The sequence below is a fragment of the Poecilia reticulata genome, linkage group LG7 (genome assembly GCF_000633615.1).
Source record: "Poecilia reticulata strain Guanapo linkage group LG7, Guppy_female_1.0+MT, whole genome shotgun sequence".
Taxonomy (NCBI): Eukaryota; Metazoa; Chordata; class Actinopteri; order Cyprinodontiformes; family Poeciliidae; genus Poecilia; species Poecilia reticulata.
In genome coordinates this window covers 17,028,263-17,045,292 of record NC_024337.1, presented here as the reverse complement: position 1 = coordinate 17,045,292, position 17,030 = coordinate 17,028,263, and the positions used below count along the sequence as shown (strand labels likewise).

Below are 17,030 nucleotides of genomic sequence, written 5' to 3'. Positions count from 1 at the left end.
AACTGCACTTTCTGAACCATTGAAAGAAGGTTTGTTGCATTTTATGTTTAATGTTTGACCAAAATAGTCAACATATTATTTTATCAGTTTCAGCTTCTTTATTATTTATTTCATATTGTCTGTTCTACTCATAATTGCACAAGTTTAAATCGATTAAAGTTGTGCTGTTTTTACAAGTTTAACCAATTGTGAAGTGTGCTGTACTGGTGCAAAATTATCAAATACATTTGTATTTCAGTACATTTATGTCTGTGTTTGTAAAAAGGAACGTTTTAAGTCAATTAAACTGATAATCTGTTTTGGATTGGTGTCAGCCGACGCTAAACCTCAGATATCGGTATCAGAAGTAAAAAGAAATGTGGAACCAGTTTCTAGAGCAAATATCTTAGAACAGCTAAAATAAGACAAAACTAACTTACAAGTAACTTTTCAGCAAGATATAAGAGTTAAAATAGATTAAAAAGTATTAGTTCCACTGGCAGATTATTTCACTTACAACATCAGAAAGAAATGTCTTGTTAGAAGTAAAAAATATCTACTACTTTTAGTTTTTCTTTTTATCAATAATTAAGAATTATTGACTTAAAACAAGCTTCTATATCTTGCTGAAAAATTATTTGTAAATTAGTTTTGTCTTATTCAAGGTAACTAACATATCTGTACTATTATGCATAGACAAAAATACTTGGTAAGATTTTGTGTTTTTGCAGTGCAGTCATTTAATTTAAGTGTGCAGAACGAGCTTCTGATTTGAAGCCTGGACTGAGCGAACACGGACCCTGCAGCGGGATGCATCTCTGCTCGGTGTAAAAGACGGTCTGAGCATGGCTTGTCCTGTTCCACTCTGGAGTCAAACATGGAGCCTGAAAGAAGAAAAAACATCAAACTAAGAATTAGCATCCGCTGCTAGCTGCTGGCTGGGAAGAGAAAACGACTAGCCAAAGACGGACCTGAGTGTTGTTGTGGGTGTTGTCGCAGCCCGACACCCAGTGGGTTAGTGTTGGAGGCGTTTCCGGTCTCTCCTCTAACTCTGGCAGGTCACACGTCTGTAAGATCTGCTGTGTTCGCTGCTGCCAGTTTAGAGTTCTCTCTACCAGATAGTTCAGGGCGTCGCCCTCCGGCAGACGCACGCCTACGTCGTGCAGCGACGCCAGCAGGGAGAGGACCTTGCTTAGCGGGGGCTTCTCGGACCGCTGACAGTGCGGACAGAGCCACGGCTGGGTTTCGCGTGACTCGGCCGGGTCCCTGACGCACACGCTGTGGAAGGCGTCCCGGCAGAGCTCGCACTGCAGCATGGCTCCCATGGGCGCCTTCTGGCAGGAACACACCTTCAGGTCCATGCAGTCCGCTGTGGGGAGGAGCTTCGACTCGTTCGCCGCCCTGAGACTGAAGAAGGTTTCCATCTCCCTCACGCGCAGCTCCTCCAGAGTCGCCATCTGGTTGATGAAATGAGTCAGTTTTACTCTGCACAGGTTAAATGTGACTTATTATGCTTCCTTAAATAAGTTCGGCCTATCTATGCCCTATACAAAACATGTCCATTAAAATGTATGACCAAAGTCATTCTTAGATTAAGAAATGTCAGTCTGGTCAGTTCTGTCTATTTTGAGCCATTTTAGGGCCTCTGCCACTTTAAATCAGAATAAACTGCTGCTGGCCACACCACCCAACTCAAAGTTTCTCACTCGCATGTGAAAATAGCTCTAAACTGATGCACAATTATACTACCGTACATCTTTGAAAAGCATTAGAGCCTCCAGCACAATCAACAAGAATGTAGCAAGTGGTTTATGGATGGTAAGTCGACTACAAAACACTTGTCTTTTCCAACAGCCATTGTACCTTGGTAAAACCAGCTGAGCTCCACTTGGGTTGCTAGGTAACAGGGCAGTCCCCTTTGAATGTGACTTAACAATAGGGAAGTTTATGAAACGGCTAATTTTCCAGACACCAAAAAACATTAACTTATTGCAAAAAACACAGCAGGATATTTTTTGAAGTGATAGAAACCCAAAAGGAAGGACAAAACGCACAAAATGTAAATTTTGTAATGTGTTTCTGGATTCTGGTTGCTGGGAAATGGACCCAAAATTAGGCCACAAATCTTTTCTTTACGTTCCACAAGGAGACAAGAAATCATTGGATTGAAATTAAACCTGTAATCAGCTTAGATAATATTCTGAATGTTCAACTAATATTCAGAAAACTCAAGGAGAACTATAGATAGATTTATTTTGTTTGAATAGAAATAAACACTTAAAATATTTAGCTCTGTGTGTAACGCTCTATTTAATATATGAATTGAACTTTTAAACAACTTCCATGTGATTTCCTGTACTCACTGCAGAGGTAGAGTCCTGGGTCTCTGACAGAGCTTTCTCCACATCGCTGAGAGAGTTCAGTCGTGTCGGCTTCTTTTTGTTATTTTTCAGGGATTCTTTCCCCTTCTTGGCCTTCCTCTTCGGAGAACCGGCAGCTCCAGCTTCAAATCTTGGACACAGGACCTGTGTTAAAACAACATAAATAGCTGAATATTAAAGTTGATGACTCAAATAATAAATACCTCTGTTGTTTTTAACTTACTCTGCAAAAACACAAAATCTTACCAAGTATTTTTGGTTTATTTTGTAATATAAATATTGAAATAAGGCAAAAATGAGTAAATTTTCAGCAAGATATAGGAGCTTGTTTTAATAAAAATGATTTCTTAATATTGATGAAAATGTGTCAGTTCTGCTGGCAGATTATTTCAATTATAACATGGGGAAAGTATCTTGTTATAAATTAAATAATCTGCCAGTGGAAGAAGAACTTTTAGAACTTATATGGAAAAAATAGGTAACACATTATTTGACAAGTTGTGCATAAGACTGACACGAGACTGTCATAAACATGACATAACGCCTGTTATAAACATGAAGGAAACTTTATGAATGCTTATGACTGTAGTCATGAAGTGTCATTTGGTAAATAATGACACTTTTAATGCAAAGTTAACACTTTTAATTGACTTTTACAGCAAGTTTTAATGCAACTTTTAGTGCATCTTTGCATTAGAAGTGCCATTATTTATCGAATGACACTTCATGACAACGGATGTAAACATTTATGAGGACTCCTTCATGTTCATGACAGTCTCATGTCAGTCTTATGCACACCCTGTCAAATAAAACATTCTTGTTCCACCAGCTGATTAAGTTACTACTAAAAAAAAAAAATACTTTTTTGTCAAAATTAATAAATTATTTAGCTTCTAGAGCTTTCTGAAAAGAAACTTCTAATTTAGTTTTGTCTTATTTCTAAACTAAACCAAAAATCCTTGGTAATATTTTGTGTTTTTGGCTCTTCCACAGGCTCAGATCACAAATTTCAAACCTCATCCAGTCACCGTCTGACAGATTTTAAATATGGACATGTTTCAGTAAAATGTGGTAGATAAAGAAAACATCTGTGTGGATTTATGATCTGTACAATAATACCTCCAGCAGCGTAAGAGTTGAGTCCTTCAGAAGGAAAGTTGTGGCTGCAGATTCTTTCCACTTCTGCACGTCTGCCATCAGAGACTCCAGCCGGTCCAACGGCTCCAGCTGCACTTGGATGGCTTGTCCTCGTAGCAGCATGTCGGAGAGGCTGTCCGCCACCAAAACGCAACCGCTGGCCTGAAGGAAGCACAACTTCTGAGTGGGAAACTCAGAGTTTCAACACTTTTCCTACAGTAAAATTCAGCCACTTCTCAAGCATTTTCAAGGTAAGTTTACAAACTTTTCCAGCACCAAACTTTGGAGATAAAAACAAAACAAATGAACTTCAATATTACATGACATCATTTATCAATGTTAATCAAAACATTCTACAGCAGGGACAATGTAAACTAAAGCATGACAAACATAATAACATAATATCACAAAATTTAACCCTTTACATCTGACTAATGTGACTAAACAAAAAAAAAAATCTCCAAATTTCAATAGTGGTCCTTCACTTAAAACATATAAGCCAACATCTATTTCAAGTACACAGATCAATAAGTCACTGATTATTTGTCATTAGGAATAATAAATATTCATTTTTCTGGAACAATCCAAACAAATCATATTAACGTAAATTACTTTCCAGCTCAAACTAAACAAAGAAAAATATACAAAGAAAATTACACAAAAATTCTTTAAAAAATATTCTTGCCAAGCAAATAGAAACAGTTTTGATTATTCCAACTAACCTAAAACAAGAAAAGTTTAATCTGATTTAACTTCACACAGAGTGAAAAAAATGTGTGTGTGTCTTTTTATTCAGTGTATAAAAATACCTGGCTACAACTGTAAGTAACATTTTCTAATTTAGGCTTTTAATCTAACATATGAAACACTTTGCAAACCTTGAAAACACCCAAATGAAATTCAAGTATTTTCAAGGATTTCCTCACCTGACGCTCCTCGGCTTCCTGGAGCCACTCCCGTGCTTTCCTGATGGTGTCTTTCAGCAGCAGACAGTTTGGGAGGTGAGCTGGGATGACGGAGGCCTTTTCAGCTGCAGCGCTCAGAGTCTCGATGGAGTGAGGCGGCCTGGAAATAAAACATCACAATTTCAGTCAGATCCATGTTATTTATTTAGCAGCAGACGATATGAATGAATCTGTTTATAAGATTCTGACAAATAAACGGAAAAGGTGCTGCAAACACAGTTTAAAACCTGAGATTTTAGTTGTTAAACTTTTGAATAGTTGTTTTGTTCCAGGAATTATGTATCTTTAAAAATAAATTGTGTTTTTTTGCGACGTTAGCAGAGTATGGACAGAGATTAATAGAGAAGCGGCTGCAGCCGTGCATCAGGTGGTGCTGCGCTCACCTGGCCTTCAGCAGGCTGCTCGCCTTCTCCTCCCAGTGCTCCGACAGAGTGAGCTGCTCCTGCAGGCGCGCCATGGCTTTCTCCACGGACGGATGCGGCGCCAAGCCGACTCCCTGGTCGATGAGTCTCCTCATGGCCTCCAGGGTGAGCATGTTGGGCTGGGCGCTGGCCAGCTGCACGGCCTCCAGCCACCTGGCCTGCTCCAGCCGCTCCCGGAGCTGCGGCAGCTCCGGCAGGTCCACATCGAAATCGAAGCTGACGTCCAGCAGACTCTGGATCTCTACGACGCTGGGAGACTCCTCCACCAGGACCTTCTCGCTGTGCTGCTGGAAGTCTTCGATCCGATTCAAGAGTTCCTAAATGAAAAGAAGCATTAATTACTTTGCCTTTCGACATTTGCTTAATGCTACATGCACGCAGGCAGGCACACATACTTTGTTTAATTTTTTTTTGTTTATTATTTTTCCAGGCCCCTTGCAGCTCCCCCTTACAGCCGTCACTGTTGCGGCTGGTCATAAAGTGCTTCATAAAAGTATTAATCCCCACTAAACTTCCTTCATATTTTGTCACAAACTTCAATGTGTTTTATTAGGATCTTATGTAACAAACACAAAGTGGTCAGTAATTGTTAAATATAAATTTTTTAAGGATTTTTTTATTACAAATTAAAAAATGAAAAGTGTTATATGTATTTGCATTGACCCCTTCACTCTGATACCCCAAGATAAAACTCAACCTAAACCACACAAAGGCCAAACTTTACAATCCATAGAGCCATTTTTACTAAAGGTGGGCAGATCGATCCAAAATATCAATAAAAATCAATTTTGTATCAGTACAGAATCGATGATTTAGATTCACTGTTTTTGTGTTGTAGTTTCTAAACTTTACCCCCCAAAAAATTTTTTGATTTGCTCTAAAATGTTTTTTTTTTCCACAATTGTTTTAGAAAAAAATGACATAAAATCCCTCAAAAAAGAAAAAATTTATTTGTGATGTTAATGTAAAAAAAAACGACTAAATGTTCCTCTTCCTTGCCGTACCTTGAGCTGAGGCGCCTGCGGGAGGCTGCAGCACAGGTTGTACAGCTGCCTCACAAAGGAGCTGAGCTCTTCCACCGTCAGCTGGCTGCGAGACTTTCCACTCCCGCACCGATACCTGGAACCACGGGGAGACTCACCCTGATGATGCCGACACAGCGGAACAAACACCTAAAAACAAATGTAACTTTTATAACGATGTTACCTGGTCTGCTTCTTGCCGTTCAGCAGCTGCTGAGCCACCGAGGCGCATTTCTCTGCGTCTTGTGTGACGAGACGCAGCCGCCGCAGCAGGTCGTTGTCGGGGAACAGTCTGGTCTCTGACTCAGTGAGAAGAGAGCGGAAGACGGGCAGACCTGAGGAGAGAACGACGGGTCAGACGCCGGCTGATTAACGCCTTCACAACCCAACACTGAAATGTTCTCAGCAGACGAATGAAACACAGCTAAGGGTTGGCAAAGTGGACTAAAAACTTTATTGAGATATTTTCTGGGACTATTTTGAGGATAAAAGCGAAACAAGAACTATTTATTACTTCTTTTTTTTAGGAAACTTTATGGCTGTGACTGCATGACACAGGATACAAAAATACTGATATTTAAAAAACATTCACATTTGTAAATTGCTTCTTTAGGACATCAGTCACATAAAAAAAAGTGTGATCTGCATCACTAAACTGCACACAGTTGATGCATTTCATCACATTTTCACATTTATTGATATTTATTAATACTCTCATTGAACTAACAGAGGAGAAAACACACTGCAAAATCACAAAAACTTACCATTTCTTTGTCTAGGTTTTGCTCTTGAAGTAAAACAAAACTAACTTACAAGTAATTTTTCAGTAAGATATAAGAGTTTGTTTTAAGCCAATAACTCATTAAAATTTATGAAAGAGTTCAAGTTAAAAGTGAAATAATCTGCCAGAGGAAAAAACCATTTTAACTTATAAAATGGGAAAAATATCTTGTTCCACTGGCAGCGTATTCCACTTATAACTAATACGTATTCATCAATATTAAGCAATTATTGACGTAAATCAAGCTCCTACTTCTTGCTGAAAAAATACTTGTAAGTCAGTTTTGTCTTATTTCAAGTGTACAAATATATTTGCAGTAGAAACAATATTAAAATTGCAAGGATTGTTAGTTATACTACACCGCTAAACGCAAAATCTTACCAAGATTTTGTTGTGAAGTACAACTAACAATCATGATAGTATGGACATTTTTGGAGAACTTCAAACATCCTTAATTGGAATTTATTGTGACAACGATAAATCAATATTCCTGTCACGATAACAAATGTATCACGGTAAAAGATAACACGATAAATGCCTAGTTTTTATCACAAATTCAGCTCCAAACAACAAACCTCTTAAAGCTTGAATACACTGGAAAAAATGCAGCTAATTTAGATAATTAACACAAACAGTAGATATCAAACATAAATATTTAAGACTATTGCTTCACTTATTTAATGTTTTGTTGTACTCACCTTTTTTCTTCTCCAGTTTGGCCTCCAGAGTCTGGGTGACACGAGAGGCCCATTCGTCATAGAGCTCCGCTCGCTGCTTCACGGCGTTCATCATAGGGAACAGGTCATCCATAGTGTATCTGTAGCTGCAGGAGCAAACACAACGCATCGTGAAGCAAACACAACGCCACATTTAGCTCTGGAACCGCAGCGGCTTCACGATGCAGCAACTTTTAGAGGAAAATATAAATCTAAGGCAGTGGTTTTTAAAGTGCGGCCGCCAGGGGGCGCTAGGGAGGACAAATAAAAATTAAATGACTTTTTAAAAATAAAATGTAATCTGTTTTTCTATCATTACTGTAAAATATAATTTAAAATAATTTGTTAGAATGTTGATCATCTTTCTCACTGGCTGCCAGTCAAATGTATGGAGCTGATTCAGAAACCTTTCAGAAACCTTTCTTGAAATGGAAAAGTTTCTGTAAAGTAAAAAGACAGAAGGAACCGTCCAGCAGCCCTGCTGCAGAAAACACAAGGACTGTGGAGATTAAATAAAATTTGATGTGATGAATATAAAGTATTTCATATTTGTTATAATCAAAAGATGGGATTATGGTGGAAAAATTTTAAATATGTAATATATTGTAACATAAACCTGATGTTACATCTCAAAACTCATCAAAACTAAAATCAGAAGGGATGAAGCAGCACATATGCACTGCATAAACACAAAATCTTACTAAGTATTTTCGTCTAGTTACCAGTGCAAATACCTTAGTACTATTGAAACAAGACAAAACTAACTTGTAAGTAAATTTTCAGCAAGGTATAAGCTTGTTTTAAGTAATTCCTTTAATATTTATGAAAAAGTTCTAGTTCTACTGCCAGATTATTTCATTTATAACAAAACATTTTTTCCAAGGTTTTAAGTGAAATAATCTGCAAAAGGAACTAGTACTTTTTCATGGAATTGTTGACATAAAACAAGCTCTTATAACTTGCTAAAAAAGTTACTCGTAAGTTAGTTTTGTTGAATTTCAAATAAACTAAGATATTTGCACTAAAAACTAGACGAAAAATACTTAGTAAGATTTTGTGTTTTTGAAGTGCACTAAATGAATTAAAGTGAATAAAAGGGGAAAAAAACATTCTCAAAGTTGATGTTTCTTTAGATATATTGTAGTATTTTCTGGGTTTGCTGAGGGCCACAAGCTAACGCAGCATTGAAACGTTTGGGAACCTCCTGATCTAAGCTGCGGTTTCATTAGGAGGACAGATCGCCTGAAGTAGAGTGCTAACAGCGATGCTAACGCTCAGAGAGAAGAAGCTTTTCCAGCAGCTCTTACTTGAGAGTGTAGTTGGAGACGTGGCAGGAGCAGAGGCTGTTGATGTGGTAGAGACAGACCAGCACACCTTGGCTGCAGGGGCAGGTGATGGCGGAAAGGTAGCAGGTGGTCCTGCAGTTGGCACACTGACGCTCGTCATCTTGGAGGTGATCATATTTTGCCTCCTTGCAGTTCACCACCCCCTAATGGTGTTAAAAAAACCCCAACAGAATATGATTTTTACATTTTTCATTTTAGGAAATATTTATTTTTGTCACAAAATCTGTTAAGTTTTATAGAAAATGTGAGCCACTTTACCATCTTCTTGACTTTGTCCCTCAGTTCCTGCTCCTCTTTGATCATGAGGGCCATGTCCTTGTGAACGGCCGAGGCCAGAACCACGTTGAGCGTTTCTGCTTTGGTGGCCATGTTGCACACCATCTCATCGTGGGAGAAGACGTTGTACCGATGCAGCAGACGGTAGTGATCCACACACTGCCTGCCCAGGGGCATCTAGACACACAACCATAGAAAAACAAACAGGTTCCAATAAGCCAATGGGCAGTAACTAGTTACATTTACTCAGTAACATTTATTTTTGAAAAAAAAATACTTTTAGGTCTATCTTTACTTCACTGCACTTTTCACTTTTACTTGAGTAATTTTATTATGAAGTATTGAGTATTTACTTGAGTAAAATTTATAGATTCTCTCCTAAAGAATGAAAAACTGACATGTTTTAACCAAAAATCCACCTGACACAGAGACACACCTGCAGTTTGTGCTGAGGTTTCATAAGTTTTTTATTGAAAGAAACTGATTTAGAAAAAAAAAAAGATTTTGCCTGATTTAGTTAGTTTTTGTTACTTATATGAATTATTGCTATTTTCATCATTAAAATACCAAAATTTCCACATAACTTTGAATTTTGATCCATCTGTAATTTTTAAATATTAAATTATTGATAATTTGATCAGTAACTCAGTACTTGAGTTGACTTTTTACCAAATACTTTTTTTACTTGAGTAAAAATATGTTGAAGTAGCGCTACTTTTACTTGAGAACAATTTTTGGGTACTTTGCCCACCTCTGCTGCTAAGTTACACAGTTATGCAATAAGTAACTGACTGATTGTTTTGCTTTTTTCCTGTTTTGACCCGGCACAAGTTCTCTATCAGATTAACTTTGACTAGGCCACTCCAGAAAATTCACCATGTTGTCCTTAAGGTTGAAGTTTTCATTTTATTTCTATTTTTTGTTTTTGTTTTGAAAAATAAGTATTTCTGAGTAAAGCTACGTACCCAGTCCACGGTGCAGAAGTTGACCGCCTCGGCGAAGTTAAAGCCCTGATTAAAGCCGCTGTGATACGCTCTGGGAAACGTGATGACGAATTCACCGGCGCACTGGTTGGTTCTGTAGATCTACAGCAGAGAGACGAGTTGTTGGTTTTTATTCGGGAGATGTGAAACAGACCGAGGTGATGACTAAAGCAGCGGGTACCGGGACGCCGTGCGCCATCAGCGTGTTGGGGTTCATGATGGTGACCAGCTGGTGCAGCAGGTCCGGCTGGGACTCAAACAGCTCTGGAGCCAGTTTCTTCATCACCTTCTCCAGCTGCTCGGCTGCAAAACCAGGAGCACCATACCAGGTCTTCGGTTCGCCCCTAAAAATGAACAACAGCATCACAAAGAAAGCAGAAGCAAGGAAACTACACTGCAAAAACACAAAATGTTAGATTGTGGGTCTAAGTTCAAGTGTAAATGTATCAGAAACAAAACTAACTTAAAGGTAACTTTTCAGTCGTTTTTTAAATATATTGATAAAAATAATCCACTGGCAGATTTTTTTTCCTATGTTATCACTGAATAACCTAGTGGACCTAGTGCTTTTTTATATATCAATACAAAGGAATTATTTACTCAGACTTACACTTTTCAGCAAGACGCTGGAGTTGATTTGAGCAAATAATCTCTTAATATTGGTGAAAGAGTTTTAGTTCCGCTGGTGAACAAGGGCCAGGCACTGCGCCGTTACCTAGCAACCCCAGCCAAGCCCAACCCGTCACCTAGCGACCCAGTTCTAGTTCCTCTGGTAGATTATTTCACTAAAAACATTTTCCCATGTTATAACTGAAATAATCTACAATGGAACTAGTACTTTTTTTAGTTACTTGTTTGTTTTATTTCAAGTGTACTAACATATTTGCACTAGAAACTAGACAAAATAATTCTTGATTTGGTGTTTTTTTTGCAGTGTATGTCCCTTGTTCTACACACTTGAATTAAATGATTACACTACAAAGACACAACATTTTAGTATTTTTGTCTAATTTCTTGTGCATCTATCTTAGTAGACCTCAAAAATAAAAAAAACAACAACTTACAAGTAACTTTTCAGGACATTTTGAGTCAATAGTTCCTTAATGATGATAAAAAATGCCAGTTCTACTGACAGATTATTTCAATTGTAACATGGGAAAAGGACTTGTTCTAGGTGCAATAAGACATTTATGATCAAAATTAAGAAATTATTGACTTTAAATAAACCTCCTACTTCTTGCTGAAAAGTTACTTGTACTTTAGTTTTGTTTTATGTCAAGTATACTAAGATATTTGCACTGTAATCTAGACGAAAAAATATTTAGTGACATTTTGTGTTTTTGCAGGGGGTCAGGAATGTGCTTATCTTCTGTCCAGTAAAGTTAGGATTGAAATATTATTTCTTTTTATTGATACTTGTAAACAGTGCTGCCAGGTCCGCTTTAAAAAGAGACTGTAGATCTCAATAAGTTTTTATCTGGTTAAATAAGAGTTATTATTATCATTATTACTTGGTTTAATGTTAAGTTTGGGGTATTTTCAGATATTTGACTCCCGGAAAAAAAACAAAAAACTATTCAATAATTTATTTGAACAACATCTGTGTTTTCAGCAAAGTTCTGAGTTTCCTTTGACAAACTGTGTTTGTGTTTCTGCAGTGTATTCCTGTATTTGTACCAGTGCAGGTAGTTGATGGAGTAGCTCCAGTGATCCTCAATGTGCCAGCAGAACGAGGAGAAGCACATGCCAACATAAAGCCAGGGCAGCGTCATCCCGCAGATGTCAGCTGTCACATGAGTCAGAACCGACGGGTTCATCATCGCCAGATTGTTCAGATTCCAGCCACATTTGAGGTATTTCTGCAGAAGACGAAAAACACAACGGATGTGATGCTGCAATAAATCCACCTCTTCGTAATAAATTGGATTAAAGCAGAGAAATGCAGTCAAAACTGATCACAATTCCTCTGACATAGAGAGAATACCTCATCTGCTGGGGAAACCTTAAATTTTCCATTTGGGATGGGGAATCCGCTCCCAAACTCCTTGGAGGCGATATCAGCTCCGTACTCCACGGTGACGTCCTCCTCGATGGCTCCAACCAGGCGCCAGAACTCTTTCTCCACCAGCTCCATGGGTACCATCTGTCACCAGCACCAGAGGGATGAAATTTGAATTTAAAAAGGCTTAAAGCAACACAGACGAGGATGTTTAAGTAGGAAAATACACGACTTACATGAACCGGCATGTTGAAGTAGTCGGATTTGAATGCATCTGCCATTTGGCCGAACGCACGCAGAGAATAGTCCCTGTGTGCCTGTTCGAATCCGAACGCCTCGTGAGGTTTGCTGCATTCCTGCAGGTGCAATTTATGTTTACATCCCAAATATRTAACACAGCAATGGTCTATTTTCTAGTGAAAATATTTTATTACACCTGAAATAAGACAAAAGCACCATACTTGTAACTTTTCAGGAAGATGTAGGACTTTATTCTAAGTCAATAATCCCTTAACGTTGAAGAAAAAGTTCTAGTTGTCTTGTTGTAAGTGAAATAATCAGTTAATTCTTTCAATACTTTTTATCAATACCTGGGAATCATTAACTTATAATAAGCTCCTATATGTTGCTGGAAATTTACTTTAAAGTTATTTTGTCTTATTTCAAGTGCAATAAGATATTTGAATGAAAAACTAGATCAAAAATACCTGATAAGATTTTGTGTTTTTGCAGTGAAACTAAGRCTGAATCAGAGTTCGTTCACTTTTCCCTCAATAAAATTCAAGAACTTTTCAAACATTTTCAAGGTAAGGTTAGAACATTTTCCACCATTACACTTTTGKATTGTGCTGTTATTAATCATGTCTTGTGATAATATCTGACATTCTACAGCAGGGACAATGCAACAAAATGTTATGCCTCGCATAAATTAACTTTGGTCATTCTAACAAGATGAGTTTAGTCTGATTTCACTTCAGACAGTGAGAGGAAAATGTGTTTTTTAATAAGTATATGAAAATGCTGTAAATAACGGCTTTTAAATTTAGGCTATTGAAACATTGGACTGCACTTTAAAACTGTGCAGTCAGTTGTTTAGGGCTGCAAATGTTACATAATCTTTTGRRRAAAAAAATACAGAGAAATATATCCTATAGAAAAGTCAAAATACTTGTTTGGCTCAAAATCTTGAACTATAAACTAAGGCTGATTATAAAAAGTACACACAGTTTCCAAAACGATCTAAATAAGCATAACTGGTTGTTTTGGAGTCATTCTTTTGAGGATATTTAGTGAAATTATTCTATCAAAAAYATCTGAAAAACAGCTAAAACCTGCATTTTTTAATCAAATATCMTTCTTTAAATACATCAGTTGGTTCTTTATTACTTTTGCCTCCTTACATGCTGCTATATAAAAAAGTAACTTTATCTTATATTTCCCCTTTGCTTCAGGTCTGTTCTATATAAACAGTGTAGTGACATCATGTGCCGTTTGCGTCACCTGAGCCAGACACTTGGGGCACCTCCAGTCTCCTTTGGGGACRTCGTTCAGCGGGGGGATCAGACAGAAGGTGTGGTAGCTGTCGTCACAGCCGTCACACAGCAGCAGCCGGTCCTCRTCRCCTCCACTGCCACACACCAGACACACGACCAGATCCACCTGGGAGACAAAGGCAGATACATCAACTGGAAACAACAACAAAAAGAAACGTCTGCTGAACCTTAAGCAGGCTTTTCAGAGATGAGACATTACAGAGTTTACTTTGGTCCATTCAGATCCACAGAGGCTGAAAGCCAGAAGGTTTGAAACGCCCCACTTTGTTTTTACATGGAAATCCTGAACAACTGAGCAGATCAGCTGCACAATGAGACGATTTTAAGAGATCTACATGTAATTCACCCTAAAGTTCAAAGTTCACATAAATAAACGGAAGGACGGAAGGTCGAACGGATGGATGCTTTAGAGTTTGGGACCAGTTAGTATGACCATACTAACTATGGTCCAGAAATTCTGAAAATTTCTGGACTTTTCCTGGCAGGATCAGAGAAGTAGAACCATAAAGGATGCTGCAGTAGTTTCTGAATAATAAGTAAACTATAAAACATGTTTTTCCCCATATTGGGGTAAAACCAGCGAACTAAACATGGCTGTCTTGTAATGATGAAGTGGGCGGAGCTCAGSACCCACTGACTGTGACGTCAGTACTGGGAGGTTTTGGAACAGCTGGTTTTCCAGAAACAAAAAGAAAWTTTTTTGACTGTTTCTAAAAGCAACAAAGACACAAATAAAAGTACAGAAATGTCTGAAAAGTGAATTTTGCACAATAGATCCCATTTAATTATGGTACAATGATGATTGGCTTTTTATCCATCATTTTAAATGTGACATTTCCAAACCAGAGCTGTTGAATCTCTGACTTTGGAAACTATGACAGAATATGTATGAACGTCTCCTTCATGAGGCGGCTGATGAACGCTGAAATCAGACGTTCAACTGAAGCTTTCATCATCATCAATTATTCAGCGATTGAACTTCTCAAGGCTGRAGATGTTTCTACTTACTGGACTCGGAGGAATGAGAGGAATCATCTTCTTGTAGCGGGACTTGAATTTGTCTGCTTCAATTATTGGTTCCTTAAACTCAACTGGTTCCTGTTTCACTAGAATGGGAATCGGTTTTTCTGCAAGGCAGTAAGAAACTTCAATGTTACCAGGAGCAGCTTTTATATTTTATACATAAATTCACTTTAGTTTCTCATTTACAAGCTGTAACTTAAAATCTGGTAAAATGTTCTTTAGATATACTTTCTTAGTGTGCATGTTTATTTTGTAGTAAATTATGTTGATCCTGTTACAATTTGGGAAGTAGAAGTTCCCTGTCAGTCATTTCTGAATGTTCTTGTCAAATWTAATCATATTTAGTCCTGGGTTTAAAACTCAAGCACTTTTCAAGGTAAGTTTTCAAACTTTTCCAGCACCAAACCAYGGAGATAAAAGCAACACAAATATTCTAATCTTAAATGTTGAAGTTTCATTAGTTGGAAGCAGAAAATCATCAKGAATAACAGAGATAAAGCTTTATGTCATTTTTCTATATTATGTGTGATGGAGTTACTGGAAAAAGCTAACTATTAAATAATCTAATTTATTAAATATGACTATAGAAAAGGTGCTTTTAATATAAAATGTTTTTTTACACATCTGTTAAAAMTGTCACGTCATAACAGTTTAACATAACACAGATAATCTGTGAAAAGATCCACCTCCTCCCTGAGCTATTCAAGAAATGCTCAGCTGCCGACCAAAAACAACCAATCAGAGCAAAGAGGAGGGTCTTAGCGCTGTCAATCAAACTCATATAGTCGCTGCTAATTGTGCTAATGGTGGAGAAACAACTTACAGTTACAGGTAAACTGTTTATCTGACATCATCAGTGGCCATGCTAACTAGCCGTAGCATTCATGACAGGCTATGCTAGCCCTAACTGGTTGTTTCTAGATTGCACGGGGAGCACTGGGAGCAGGCAGAGGAGCTTATCTGTCCCATAACATACAGTSACGACATAGTGAGTTTTAACAAATGAGTGAAGAACATATTTTATGTTATAAAAATGTTACAAACTTCAGCTTTAAATCAGTTACATGCTTTACATTTTGCTGTCTGAGACGAAGAGTCTGACCTGGTTCCTGCTTTACGACAATAGAGCCCATCCTCCTCCTCAGATTGGGCTTGCTATCCCCCGTCTCACCTGGCTCAGTCTTCACACAGGTAGTCTGCACCAGCACAGAACAAGAAGTGAAACTAGAGGCAACCTCAAACAGTAAAAAACACTRTGAAGCTATTCTTGGAACCCGCGGTGAAAAGTGAAGCCGCAGCGACTCTCACCTCCATCTTCATGCGCTTGGCTCGGCGAGCGCTTGGGCAAACATCAGGCGGGGGGGCCGGCGCTCTCTGAATCGCCTCCTGCAGCTTGGGCTCGTCGCCGCTCATCTCCTCCACCGACTGCTCGGGTTTCTGGACACACTGAGGGAAACGGAGTCAGTTTAAAACCCAAACCTGCTGGCTATGAGCAGGGATTTGCATGTTTGACAGGAAATACCTGCAAATACAGACATGAGGAAGTTATAAATACGGACAGAATGGGACACAAGTCTGAAGATACTGGGAGGATATCGCTGATATGAGTCAATGCACTGCAAAAACACAAAATCTTACCGAGAAGTTTTGGTCCAGTTTCTAGTTCAACTATCTCAGTACACTTGAAATAATACAGAACTAATTTACAAGTAACTTTTCAGCAAGAAATAAGAGTTTGTTTTAAGTTAAAAAAAAATCCTTAATATTGATGGAAAAGTACTAGTTCCACTGGCAGATTACTTTATTTACAACATGGGAAAATGTCTAGATATAATAGAAATAATCTGMCAGTGATTATTTCATCAATATTAAGAAATTATTAGCTTAAAACAAAATCATATATCTTGCTTKAAATCTACTCATATTTTTTTAAGTCGTGTTCAAAGATATTTTAACTAGAAACTAAACCAAAACTACTGAAGATTTTGTGTTTTTGCAGTGAATTGTATGATTTTACATTGTGATACTTAAAAAGTCAATTAGTAAAGGTACTTGTMATAGGATAAATCAATTTTATTGATTAGTAATTTTTTTTGGTTTTCGAAGATTTAATTTTGGGAAAATCTGGATTTTTTTTCCACCAATGCTCCCCTGGGGTTTCCATAGTTCAGAGGGCGGCCATCTTGTTTCACAGCTTCTATTTATTTGAACCTTGAATTCATGTCAACTCTACCATAATATATTACACAGAGGCTACAATTTTTCTTACAATTATGAGAATAAAGTCACGATATTACAATAATAAAGTCGTACGGCAATTAAGTCTAAATAATACGGGAATAAAGAGTCAATATTACCAGAAAAAAGTTGTGATATTAGGAGAATTAAGTAATAATTTTATGAGAACTCCAACACAGAAAATAACCAAAAATATAAATGAGGAATGC

General features: G+C 37.7%; 1 protein-coding gene across 2 annotated transcripts in view; it reads right to left on the bottom strand.

Moving 5' to 3' along the window:
• Positions 1 to 17,030, bottom strand: part of kdm5bb (lysine demethylase 5Bb) — a 30,259-nt gene that overhangs the window by 4,222 nt on the left and 9,007 nt on the right. For both annotated transcript variants that reach the window (XM_008414414.2, XM_008414415.2), the window contains 20 exons: positions 15,892 to 16,029; positions 15,686 to 15,779; positions 14,569 to 14,687; positions 13,508 to 13,666; positions 12,244 to 12,363; positions 11,993 to 12,151; positions 11,686 to 11,867; positions 10,190 to 10,352; positions 9,991 to 10,110; positions 9,008 to 9,202; positions 8,711 to 8,892; positions 7,386 to 7,510; positions 6,091 to 6,241; positions 5,889 to 6,003; positions 4,846 to 5,201; positions 4,424 to 4,562; positions 3,480 to 3,659; positions 2,343 to 2,504; positions 951 to 1,436; positions 779 to 863 (listed from right to left, as the gene is read on the bottom strand). In XM_008414414.2, the coding sequence (XP_008412636.1) occupies positions 779 to 863; positions 951 to 1,436; positions 2,343 to 2,504; positions 3,480 to 3,659; positions 4,424 to 4,562; positions 4,846 to 5,201; positions 5,889 to 6,003; positions 6,091 to 6,241; positions 7,386 to 7,510; positions 8,711 to 8,892; positions 9,008 to 9,202; positions 9,991 to 10,110; positions 10,190 to 10,352; positions 11,686 to 11,867; positions 11,993 to 12,151; positions 12,244 to 12,363; positions 13,508 to 13,666; positions 14,569 to 14,687; positions 15,686 to 15,779; positions 15,892 to 16,029 (3,430 nt within the window). The remainder of the gene's footprint in view (positions 1 to 778; positions 864 to 950; positions 1,437 to 2,342; positions 2,505 to 3,479; positions 3,660 to 4,423; positions 4,563 to 4,845; positions 5,202 to 5,888; positions 6,004 to 6,090; positions 6,242 to 7,385; positions 7,511 to 8,710; positions 8,893 to 9,007; positions 9,203 to 9,990; positions 10,111 to 10,189; positions 10,353 to 11,685; positions 11,868 to 11,992; positions 12,152 to 12,243; positions 12,364 to 13,507; positions 13,667 to 14,568; positions 14,688 to 15,685; positions 15,780 to 15,891; positions 16,030 to 17,030) is intronic.